General features: G+C 43.7%; 1 protein-coding gene across 3 annotated transcripts in view; it reads right to left on the bottom strand.

Annotated features, from left to right (window-relative positions):
* Nucleotides 1–1,812: 1,812 nt before the first annotated feature.
* TICAM1 (toll like receptor adaptor molecule 1) overlaps nt 1,813–12,967 on the bottom strand; it is a 42,343-nt gene continuing 31,188 nt past the window's right edge. For 2 of the 3 annotated variants that reach the window (XM_033955297.1, XM_033955298.1), the window contains one exon: nt 1,813–4,819. In XM_033955297.1, coding sequence (XP_033811188.1) covers nt 2,558–4,666 — 2,109 coding nt within the window. In that variant the 5' untranslated portion in view covers nt 4,667–4,819 and the 3' untranslated portion in view covers nt 1,813–2,557. Of the gene's footprint in view, nt 4,820–7,214; nt 7,357–12,967 lie in introns of those variants that run through there. The other variant, XM_033955299.1, reaches the window with a different exon arrangement.

The raw sequence follows: 12,967 nt of genomic DNA, 5'->3' as shown, positions 1-12,967 counted from the left end.
CCCACTCTCCCCAAAATGCCCCCTTCCCAGAAAATGTTTTGTGTGTAGTATGTGCATGCAAATTGGTAAATTTACCATGGAATGCCAGAACACATCCTACAGTAAGGGGTCCTTTTATCAAGCCGCGCTAGCGGGGTTAGCACGTCGGACATTTCATCATGGACTAACCCCTGCGGCCGGCTAAAAAACTAATGCCTGCTCAATGCAGGCATTAGCAGCTAGCGCGGCGGGCGTTTTAACGCACGGTATTATGCGCGTTAAATCCCTACCGCAGCTTGATAAAAGGACCCCTAAGTCTTTTTAACTTTTGGACAAACTGCCAGATTTTGGAAATCCCTCCATCTGGTAACCCTAAAATTCCAGTAAGCCGAGAGACAAAGAGGAGGAGAGGTGATGACATTAACTGACACCTATCTCTTGTGGCACACCTGGAATCTCACTGTGGCACACAGTTTGCGATACACTGTGCTAGCACTTACCACAGTTTAGTAAAAGGACCTCTTTGTGTCCATAGTTCAATATATGTGTGCATATATCTTAGGGTTAGCATAAGGCTCCAGCAAAAGGAGAATGGATTGAGACATCTGGGTTTTACTTCCATTGCTTTCAATGGAAATAAAACCCAGATGTCTCAATCTGTCCTCCTTTTTCTGGAAGTCAAGCAAACAATAAGGAAAAGAAGTGTCGTCTCAATATTGAACACCTGAGGACAGCATCTATGGATACCGAAACTTGGATCCTAGTTGGGACCTTTATATTTTTAAGACTCTTCACAATAAAGTAACTGTTTTGGTTGGATTTTGACTCCTTTTTCTGGAGCCATAGGGTATCCCTAATATCTCTGTGTTGACTCTCTGTGTTTCAGTGTCCAAGAAAAGAAGGGAGGACAATTTGAAAGGTGAAATTCCCTAAATGAATGAATGACTGCTGCAGTTGCTGGAACAGCATTGCCCATATAAATACAATGAGCCGTAGTGGAGGAGTGAATTTATTAATTTTAAAAATGGATCAGATTAGACTGAAAGTTGCAGAAAAATGTGTCTTTTCCCCAGTTTTTCTTCCATGCCAAATTTGATACTGTTCTATTCAATTTTCAGTTATTTTGGCCCCCACATATTTTTTTCAACCCCTCAAGTTTAATTTCTTCCCAGCATTCTGTTGGCTTTGAAAGAATAACTTTAGGAAATATAAGAAAGTTTGCTGCAACTTTCAGTCAGCGCCCTTACAATCCTACTTCTCTCACCAAGGGAATGGTGGTGCTTACCTTTGAAAACTGGTTTGGCCTAGCCCATGATTTCTCAGGTCTGTTCTGGTAACCCCAGTTCCCATTTAACCACTTGTTATTTGACACGTTCAGCAAACAGCTGGAAACCTCACAAAGATTTCATTAAATTCTATGTGCAGCTGGTAATATGTTGACCAATCCTAGACCTTATACAGTATAAAGAATTTAGTGGGATCGTTCACTAATGGTTAATGCCCTCTCACTGTTGGGGTAGGGTACTCTTTAAAGTGGAAGACCCCTTGTTGATGGTTTCAGCCTACTGATAATCTCCCCCTTTCTACCTACTCTGGTGAAATGGTAGTCAGCTGCTGGTGCCTGTAACACTTCTGCATGCCTCAAATTCTACAAGTTCATTCATTTTGCTACAAAACCAGTCAGCTGAGACCTCTATTAGGCTTCAGCAATTTCACAGAACAGATAAGTAGTTCAAAATTAAATCATTTCAACAATGAAAAGATAGAAGCTTTGTGAAAGAAAGCAATGTATTTTTAAACATTTCTTCTCTCTTCCAAATAAAATTAATCTTCCTGAGATATACAATTTATTTACAATTGAGTCTCCAGCAGAATCTAGTCCAATAATAAAAAAAAGACTAAAAAAGTCCTTCAAATTAATTTCTTATAAATCTTGGTCTTTGCATCTGTTTCATTCCCAAGTAATAATGGAATTTTGCAGTTTAGTTATTCTTTAAAAATGTGTTTTTAGTATAATGGCTACTGCACTTTGAAAATAGTTCTGTATCAGGCATAGTAAAGAGTGGCAAATAAAAACAAACAAAAAAAAACCATGCAGTCTGCCCAGCAGCGATTTGTTATCTTTTGTTAGATGTGCATACACATTCCTACATGAATCTAATATCCAGTCCCCCAACTAACCTATTAAAGAAATAATTGCATTTTAGGTACCCCTTTCTCATTGTTTCCTCATAGAACCATTGGTTTTTAAGACTGCAACTGCTGCTCTGCTGCTCATAGTTTCATTTCCATCCTCTTATCACCACAAATCCTCTGTGCTCATATCATCCTTTTTAACATTCTTCTACTGGTCTTATCTTTACTGCCTCCTCTGGGAAAGCATTTGAAGCATCCAGCACTCTTTCCATAAAAAAATATATATATTCCGACATTGTTTCTGAATCAAACCTCTTGGAACTTCATGTTATGACTCCTAGTTGTAGAACATTTTTTCCATAAAAAAGAAAGGTTGCTTTTTTAGATTACTCCTGTCCTTCAGGCATTTAAGTACTGCTATCATATCTCCCATGCTTCTCATCTAGGATACACAGTCACTTTCACTGTCCATTCCATCTAGGCTATCTTTCTCTTCCTCAGCCTCCACAATCCTCATCTGATTTTGGTCTCCAATCTGTACATTTGTGGCATGTTGAATCTGGATGACTGGTTGGGTACCACCTGAGGTATACTGATTTCCTTGGGCATCAGAAAAATGTTGAAAAGGTATTCCACTTAATGGGTAGGGCATCTGGGGAAGCACTGGGCCCAATGAATGGAAAATTTGAGAACAGTTTAGTGGGAAACCACCTGCTGTCCCTGGAGTTGGCGGCATGCCTGGTGGAAATGGTTGCTGTGGTCCTGGAAGGTAGAAAGGAGAAATATTGTATGTAGTCTGCAGAAGCTTCAGATGTTCAACAGACAACTCTAAAGTAGCATCTTTTATTTGCTGGTTGTATTTCACCTGTTTTTCAGTTATCTTTTTTCTCCTCCTCAGTTCTCTTACCATCTCCTCCTGCTTCCAGTTCTCTTTCATCTGTTGAATTCGTTTTAGACTGAATGTTTTCCGTGCAGTTTTTGAAAACATTGGAGATTTTTCATTTAGAGCTACAATGCTCTTCAGCACCATGGGGATTTCTTTCAGTGGGTTCTCCTTGGGCAGAAATGGAATGACGGTGTTGAATTTGTGTTCCTTATTAATAGAGTTCATTAGTACAGCATTGGTTTGGAGATGAGCCCAGTGAGATACAAAATGGCTAGTAAGCAGCAGGATCGTGAAAGCAGAGTTGTCTACAGCATCCTCAATGCAGGTTAGAGGACTGTTCCCTGGAATCTCAAATTCTTCACAGTAGGTGGCTCCATGAGAAATCCCAATGTTTTTTAAAGTGTCTCGCACTTTAAAAGCAATAGCTTCATCTTCTTTGGCATGAAGAACAACAAAACTGAAGAATGTGTTCTCACTACCCACTGTCTCTGTTAACACAGAAGTAGCAGAGGAGATAGGATTAGAGTCTATATTGTGTTGCAAAGCAGTAGTACCATCTGCTAGAGGAACAGTAGAGCTGGGACTGCTTTGAGAAACCTCTGTGCTAGAAGATACTTTAACTGATGTCATGTCTGTTCTTTGGCCCTTGCCCGTTTCAGGTTTGTCTGTCAGCATTACATGTTGACTGGTGCTGGTGCTGTCTGTGCAACAATAGCTAGTTTGTTGAGACTCCAAGATTTCAGAACCTAGGCCAGTGGAAGGATAACTACATGAAACCTCTGGCTTCTTACTAACTGGATGATTCTGCACAGTTGATTTATTGGGCTCTTGTACTGCTTCATCCTTCTCATTAGCATTTTGAACCCCAAGATCATCCTCCCCCACTTTGTGCTGCCCGGGACCATGCATGATGTCTTGACAAAGCTTGCTTGGTTCAATATAGTTATTGTTATATTGAGCAGGCCGGCTGAAAAATTCTGCTGTAGGGGACTGACTGATTTCCAGATTACTGCTGAAAGATGCCATGCTACTAAAGGGATACAGTGATCCAAGTGCTGTGGAAGCACAGTCCTTATACCTTGTCCTATTGCTGGGAATTGATAAGGGGGATGTTGGAGCTGTAACAACAACAGGGATGGATTTTAAAGGCATAGGCTCATTAAGCCCAGAGCTGTTGAAGCTATGAACACCACATGTTTTCTGAGATTCACTCAAAAGATTCTGCAGTGACACCTTATCACCAGATCTAGAGGCCTCAATGGCCACTTGGTAGGCCTGATTCCTGGCAGATTCTGCACAGAGGTTTTCCTTTACCAACAGTGTGTAAATCCGTGCCACTGTTATCAGGACATCTGGATTCTGATGAGGGGCCAAGGAGTTACTGCCATAATTTTGATGCAGTTCTAAATGCTGTATTTTATTAGAAATATTTGGTACTACTTGGTTAGTGTCTAATATGGTTAGAGCCACCTGTGCTTCTTCCTCTTGACCCAAGGTGTTGAGGATCATAGCTTGGAGAAGTTTTACACACTTAGTACTGGATCCCATACTATTCAGTTTGGCTTGGAGGCTACGAAGCTTCTCTTTAGGGATTTTGTTTAAGATGTTATAGATGTTCACGTAGGCCGAATGCACAGCTAAAGTCTCAGCCATTTTGCAATGCATGCGTGCAGTCCACAGCAGGGTCAAGAATCATAAAAAGAATATTAAGTTCAGTGGACACTAGCCATCATCTTATAAGAAAGGAGCCAAGATTTCTTCCCAAACGCATCTCCCTTGTGGTGCTTTACCTTCTTCCTCAGTACTGAGCACCTGGAACTGCAATGAACAAAACAAATTGTTAAAGACTAAGTTAGCATTCAGAAATGCTTTCCTGGTTTATTAATAAGTGTTTTACATCTGTAATGTTCTTTATAGTTCAATGAAGTTTGAGTGCACACTGAAAATTTTGTTTATATACTGAGAGCAAATACTATAGCACCAATAAATTCAGCAGAGGAAGAAAAATTTTGATTTAAAAAATATATAAACAAATGGATTAGAGGGGAAAAAGAAAGTTACAACAATACTAAAGAATTATTTAAGGCAGGGGAAGGGAACTCCGGTCCTCGAGAGTCGTATTCCAGTCGGGTTTTCAGGATTTCCCCAATGAATATGCATGAGATCTATTTGCATGCACTGCTTTCAAGGCCATCAAACAGGGAACGTTTCCACATTTATCCAATGAGGCCTTAATTTCTCCGATTTTGAAAACTGGAAAACCAGCAGTTTCTCCAGACTCTTATAGGCCTATCTCATTGAATAACATAGATCTTAAGTTATTAGCCAGTATTTTGACTGCTTGTTTGGCCTCGTATGTTCTAGACCTTGTAGGTGAGATTTGTCAAAGGTTGTCAATATGTTTGTAATATTCATAAGGTTTTGCTTGTCTTAGCACATTGTCAGCATGGACAGTTTCCCTCCATATTAGCCAGTATGGAAGCCGCTAAGGTGTTTGATAATGTCAACTGGTCCTTTCTTTTTCATATTTTACAACACATTGGCCTGAAGGGATGAGGACATTAAGGCACTATATTCCGCCTCCAGTGCATAGTTGCTCATTATTGGTATCTGTACTGACTCATTCCCTATTGAAAAGGGACCCAACAAGGATGTTCAGCATTTGAAGATGATCTCTTACTTGTCCTAACCCAGCCAGAGCCCTCTTTGAAATTAGCTCTTGAACTTATAGACAAATATGGATTCTTTTCTGGGTTTAGACTCAATCTTGTTAAGTCTATAGCTCTACCCTCTTTACCTGATGTACAAACACAGTGGGCAGCGATATCCTTCAAATATTTAGGGGTTCATATACCATCTTTCATTTACTCGCTCACAGGTACAGTTTTGGCAGGTACATCCATTATCATTAATGGGCAGAATAAGCCTTTATATAATATGCTAATAATACCACATTGGCTGTACATCTTCCAGGTGCTATCCTTATATTTGACAGGGTCTGATGAGTGTAAGCTTATTAAAATGATTCAACTAAATCTATGGAAAGGGAAACAAGTCAGGCTCTCCCACACGGCTGCAACAAAACCTTTATATAAGTGTAGTCTGGGACTGTTGAATTTACGAAACATGTCTATCAGTTGCCGTTTGAGACATATTAATGTTTGGTTTAGGAGTACCAAGGATTTTACAAACACAAATCTAGAACTATCTATTTTCCACAAATCTAGAACTATCTATTTTCATTGCCTATTTAAATGAAGTGCCTTGCCTGGAGCCTTCTGTAGTTGGCCATTATGTCTTTATAAGCCATTGAGACAGGTCTGATGATGGGTTTGTAGATTGCTTAGGAGTAATACCGATGTTTCCTCTTTCCTGCCCAACCGGCATAATGGCAATTTTTCCCCAGGCTTGAATAATCCTACCTTTTTGGCTTGGGACCTTAAGGGGATAAGGTTCCTTTCTCAATTTGTTATGGAGGATGAGAAACTTCAGTCCTTTTCATCTCTCAGTAAGGAATTTAACTTACCACAGAGGGATGTGTTTACCTATCTTCAGAATCACCATTATATGCAGCGGCTGTCCCCATCTGATCTTGACTTTGATCATCAAGATTTAATATCAACAGCATTTACCTTGGGTTCCCAGATGAAGGGTTCCCAGATGAAGTTGCCTCTAAGATTCCATCATAGGTTGTTATAGGATTAGACAATAACAATTAATTCAGTGAACCTGGTCTGGGGATTTAAATTGTATCCTCCCAGAGGACATTTATTAACTACTTATATAAACTATTGGGAACTGCAATATAAGATATTGTTAAGGTTCTCTATCTTCCCCCAGGAGGGCCCATCTCATGAAGCTAAAAGCAGATACTACTTGCCCTAATTGCAGGCATGTAGAAGCCAGATTGGGACATATACTGTGGAATTTCCCCCTCATAGTTGTATTTTGGAAGCATATCTTTGATTATAATTGGACCCTTTCAAGAATCACAATTTGTCCAGGACCTGTTATCTTGTTTAGCCTGCTGCCTTCATATAATCGATGGAAGAAAGGAATGAGTGCATTTCTTCACTGGTCGATATTGGTGGCCTTTAAGAGTATATTGATTAAGTGATTAGACTCTGAGGGTCCATCCTGGCAACTATGGTGCACTAAGATGCTTCATGTTTTGGCTTGGGAATGGAGAGATATAAAGAGATTATGTACTTACCCTAGTAAGCTTTTTTCCAGTAGATAGGTGAGACATTCTAGACAGATGGGTAGTGCGACCATGGCCACATGCAATTTACAGAAGGAATCCACTCTGGATTTTTTCTTTGTGCCTCTGCTGTACTTCACTGGGCTACTTAGTTCCACCTACAGTTAGTACCCAAGCACTAAGAGCCACCAAATAAACATGAAAAAGAGACACTCATGGCAATCAAGGACAGTAACAACCGTTCTGCTCAATATATAACATTAAAACATCAACTGCAAAGGCTTCAAAGGAGTACAGAAACAACTCCTGCAGAAAAAGTAACATATATACAGTATTCTTCCCAGCCCCCAAGGACTGAAAGGAACCAAGAAAGAGCTTGGTTCCAGAGCTTACCAGGGTAAGTACATAATCTCTTTATCTAGTGCAATAGGTGAGACATTCTAAACAGATGGAACATACAAAAGCCGTCCCCCAAAAGCTAGAGCGGCCTTACTGCGCCGGCCCGTAAGACCGAGGACCCAAAGGACCCAGAGTCCTGGTCTTGCTACTACAACCACTCTGTAAAACTTGTCAAACCTGTGTAAAGAGGACAATGTTGCCACCCTGCAGATCTCCTCAGGAGAGACAGCTCTAGATTTGTCCCACAAAGAAGCCACACTTCTGGTAGAATGCACCTTGATGGAAACAGGAGACTGTTTCCCAGAAAGAATATAGGCTGTTGAAATGGCCCTTTGGATCCATCTGGAAATCGTGGCCTTGGAAGTGGAAGCACCCCGCTGAACAAAATGAGTCAGCACAAACAGATGGTCAGAGAGATAAGTCATTAGTAGCCTCCAGGCAGCGAAGAAGCACTCTGCGTACATCAAGTCTCTTCAAAAAGCGATCTTGTGTCCTGGAACCAGTAGGCTGAAAAGCAGGCAAACACACTTCCTGAATAACATGGAAAGCCAAAACCACCTTCGGCAGGAAGGAAGGAAGGAAGGAACAAATCATACACATGGAAATCCTAGGCTCTGAGATGCAGAGAACTGTCCCCTACAAGAAAGAGCCTGAAGTTCCGAGACCTGCTGCACTGAGGTAATAGCAACCAGAAACACGGTCTTGAGTGTCAAGTCCAAGAGGGAAGCATCCCAAAGGGGCTCAAAAGAAGCCTTGGTGAGGCTAGACAGCACCAGGTTAAGGTCCCAAAAGGGAATGGTTGCTGAACTGACGGTTTGATGTGAAGAGCCCCCTTTAGAAACCTAGCAACATCAGGATGAGATGCCAAAGAAGAACGACTATCCCAGGCTCTAAAACAAGAGAGCCCAGCTACCTGGACCTGAAGAGATGCTACAGTGAGTCCTTTATCAAATTCAGCTTGCAGAAAGGCAATAATCACTGAGATCGGAGACGAAAAGGGTCCATCTGGTCCTGAGTGCACCAAAGTTGGAAAACCTTCCATACCTTAGCATAAGCAGAAACTGTGGATGACTTCTTAGACTTGAGAAGAGTGTCAATAACCATATCAGAATAACCTTTGTGTTTTAAGGCTGCATGTTCAAGAGCCATGCCGTAAGAGCAAAGTGACCCAGGTCCTCCATGCAGACTGAACCCTGCATAAGCAGGTCTGGATGGGCGCTCAGCTGAAGGCTGTGACCCTTGCAAAGATGCATCAGATTTGTGTACCACAGTCTGTGAGGCCAATCTGGAGTCACCAGAATGACACAGCCTGGGTGGATCACAATCTGCCGAATAGCCAGGGAAGAAAGACACACAGGAGAATCTCCGGAGGCCATGGCTGCACTAGAGCATCGAGACCCTTGCTTCTAGGTCCAGATCTGCAACTGAAGAAACTATCCGCTTTTGTATTCTTTGCTGTGGCTATTAGGTCGAGTGGGGCCAGCTCCGGCACCACACTATGACTCAGAACGCAGCTGAGGACAGGGCCCACTCGCCCAGATCCAGAGTCTGTCTGCTGAGAAAGTCAACTTGGACATTGTCTACTTCCACCACATGCACTGCTGATATCACCTGGAGATGATGGTTCTGCCCATAGAAAAGAAAAGGTGGGCTTCCTGAGCCAGAGGGGTGCTCTTGGTCCCTCCCTGGTGATTCGCATAGGCTACTGTTATTGCATTGTCAGAGAAGACCCTGACTGCTTGGCCCTCCAGAGTCTTCTGCAATTGCATCAAAGCCAGTCGAATGGCTCTCAGCTTCAACCGTTTAATTGACCATTTCCTCTGAGAGGGTGTCCAACTCCCCTGGATGGGAAAATTGCAGTGGGCTCCCTAGCCCTGAAGACTGGCATCTGTCATCACCACAATCCAGGAGGCAATCTGCAGTGGAAGACCCCTGCAGAACAAGTGCAGGAGAAGCCATCAAGCCATGCTGGCCCATTACCTGAGTCCAGGGAAGACAAGACTGTAAAGCATCCCTGTTTGGAGCCTAGCGAGAGAGTAAGACATGCTGGAGAGGACGTTTGTGCACTCTCGCCCATGGTACTACATCTATTGTGGCCGCCATGAACCCCAGGACCTGAAGATAGTCCCATGTCAAAGGAACTGGCAGCTCCAGAAGAGAAGAAATCTGGGCACACAGTTTTAGTCTGCATGCCTCAGGAAGACAGACATGGCCCGCGGCTGTGTTGGAGAACTCCCAGATATTCCAGCGATTGTTGTGGGTATCAGATTGCTTTTTCTGTAGTTCACCATCCTGCCCTGGTCCTCCAGCACCTGGATCACCTGATTCACTGTATGCTGATCCTCGGCCAATGAGAGAGCCTTGATCAGCCAGTCATACAAGTAAGGGTGAACCTATAAATCCATTTTTTGCAGGTAAACTGCTATGACCATCATCACCTTGGTAAAAGTACAGGGAGTTGTTGGCAGCCCAAAGAGCTGAGAACTAGTAATGTTGTGCCAGGACATGAAACGGCAAGAATTTGCGGTGGGCTGGAAATATCGGAATGTGCAAGTAGGCTTCCATGAGATCCAGAGGCAAGGAACTCTCCCGGGGCCACTGCTGCAATAACCGATCACACTGTCTCCATGCAAAAGCATGAACCTTGAGAGCCGCATTCACGTGCTGAAGATCCAGAATAGGACTGCAATCTTCGGAGATTTTCTTTGGCACAATAATGTACATAGAGTATATGACTGAGCCTGGGAGTACAGGCGGCAATGGCTCTATAGCTTGAATATCCAGCAAGCATTGAACAGTGGCTTGAACTAAGAGCGCCTTGTCTGGACGACCCATGGGAGAGTCCACAAACCAGTTCATCTGAAGTTGGGCAAATTCCAGCTTGTAGTCCAACTGAATAATGTCCAAGACCCACTGATTCTACGAAATGCGAACCCAGATGGACAGGAACGCTGAGAGTCTGCCCCTTATCTATAGAGGAGCATCCCTTGGCATGGCGTCATTGCGCCTTTTTGGTAGAGGGTGAAGGATGGGAGGCTGGGATCATCTGTAGCAGGCATATCTGGGCCAGGAGCCCTGGGAAAATCTTTGCAACTTGGCACTCACATACGGGCGGGATCATCGGGAGCCACGAAAATTAGAGTGACCAGAACCTCTAGAGCAGGGGTCTCAAAGTCCCTCCTTGAGGGCCGCAATCCAGTCGGGTTTACAGGATTTCCCCAATGAATATGCATGAGATCTATGTGCATGCACTGCTTTCAATGCATATTCATTGGGGAAATCCTGAAAACCCAACTGGATTGCGGCTCTCAAGGAGGGACTTTGAGATCCCTGCTCTAGACGTCTTCGGTCTGCTGTCTTAGGGCGACAGTCCACCATAGAATTCATGAGGTCATCCAGGCTCTTGCCAAACAATAACTGCCCCTTAAAGGGAAGTCTAGCCAAAGTAGCCTTGGAAGTGGAATCACCAACCCATTGCCTGATCCAGTGCATCCTGTAGGCAGAAATGGAGTATGCCAACACCTTAGCCAAAACCTGCATAAGGTCATACAATGCACCATCAACATAATCTAACCCAGCCAAAAGAAGCTGATGAGGATCCACAGCCTCACTCTCCAGTGTGTGCAGTCGAGAAAGACAGGCGTGTGAGACAAAGGACGCCACCGAAGCAGCTTTTATGCCTAAAGTAGCTGCATCAAAAAGTCTCTGGAGGACCACATCCACACAGCGGTCCTACATATCTTTAAGCACCACACCACCTTCACTGGGTAGAAAGGTGCGCTTAGTTACCTGCACTAACAAACAATCCACCCTAGGTTGACCCAGAAGCTGTTGGTACTCCTGTGCCAGAGGATACAAGAGACATGGCTCTCACTATCTTAAGAGTACAATCTGCAGAATCAAATTGTTATGAAATTATAATGCTCATATCAGGGTGCCAAGGAAAGGTGGAAGTCTGTGAGTGCACACCATAAAGCCAGGAAGAAGTGAACGGAGTCAGCTGAGTGACTAAATTCAACTCCTGCAAAGACTCCAAAATAAGATCTGGTAAAGTTGCAGACTTAAATAAATGCAGAACCGTGGGATCACAGCAAGGCTCCAAAACCCCAGAGGGATTTGCAGATCCAGCACAAAGTCCTTGATCTCCTGTCCCTGGAAGCCCTGCACTTGTAAATAAGGGGTCAGCAAGCTGATCATCATCATCAGGATCCCCCAGGTCAGGATCAGGCAAGCACAAGAACAGCGGCTGACTGAAATGAGAGCGTCCATAGAAGCTATGCCACTAAGAGACACATCTAAGGCGGAGTGGGACTACGCAGGGGAAGAACATTGGCTTTGAAACTCATTCCATAAATGTTTCATAAATTCAGAGAAAGCCTCTGGCTCCTGGGGCATAGAGTCACCCTTTAATGACAACTTTGTGCTTCTTAGGCTGTGGAGGGTCCGCAGCCAGGTGCACAGAACTAGCAGCTGAACTAAGCCCCACAAATAAAGAGGGCACCCCACCGAGCTAGCTGAGTGTTTGGTCACCTGCTTCAACAGGACCTTAAGCTGGATTCTGCCGCCTATCCCAGGCACGCCATGCAGCACATGGTGCAAGAACGCTCGAGGTGCTAAATTTTCGCAATCCTGGCAAGAATTCACATCAGGAGAGCCCAAGGACTGCATCCCAACACATTTAGAGGCAAAATTGCAGTTTTGGAGAAGCAGGGAGCTTTTGAAAAAAAAATCGCTAAAAATCCAAGATGGCCACCACTAAGAAAGTTGCACCAAAAATGCAATATTTGTTACATTAAACAAACTATAAAAAAGCAATTTTAGTATTTTTCAGGAGGGGGAACACAGGGGGATATGCAGAAACCCTCAAAACTTTGAATTTCAAACCTCCCCTGATTCACCTCACAGGCTGTTACAGCCTATACTCTCTGTAGCCTGTGCTGAACATATACTGCAACCTGCCTCAGCTCTTTCAATAGCTGGAATCAGAAAATCACTGCCTCATGCTGGGAATGCCTTGGCAATGCTGATCTTCGGGCTGCTAGTCAGACCCTATGCCTGACTGTATCTCCACCCCAGCAGACCAACAGACACGCTCAGGGATGGGCGAAGGTGAGAAGACGCAACTGGCAACCTGCGAGACACCACCGAGTCTCCAACAGATGCCAAACAGCCTGTGCTCGAACCTTCATTCGACAGAAGGAGAAAGAGGGGATCGGCCCCAAGCTCCTATGAAGTAAATGCAGGCTGACTGACAGGTACCAATCAGGGATTGGCCTGTCAGGCAGAGCTGAATAATCACTCCAAGCAGCAGAAACCCCCAAAAAGGGATGAAAAACACACCGAATAAAATATAAATTGTGGAGAGC

The sequence above is a fragment of the Geotrypetes seraphini genome, chromosome 8, assembly GCF_902459505.1.
Source record: "Geotrypetes seraphini chromosome 8, aGeoSer1.1, whole genome shotgun sequence".
NCBI lineage: Eukaryota > Metazoa > Chordata > Amphibia > Gymnophiona > Dermophiidae > Geotrypetes > Geotrypetes seraphini.
This window is presented reverse-complemented; position numbering and strand designations above follow the sequence as displayed.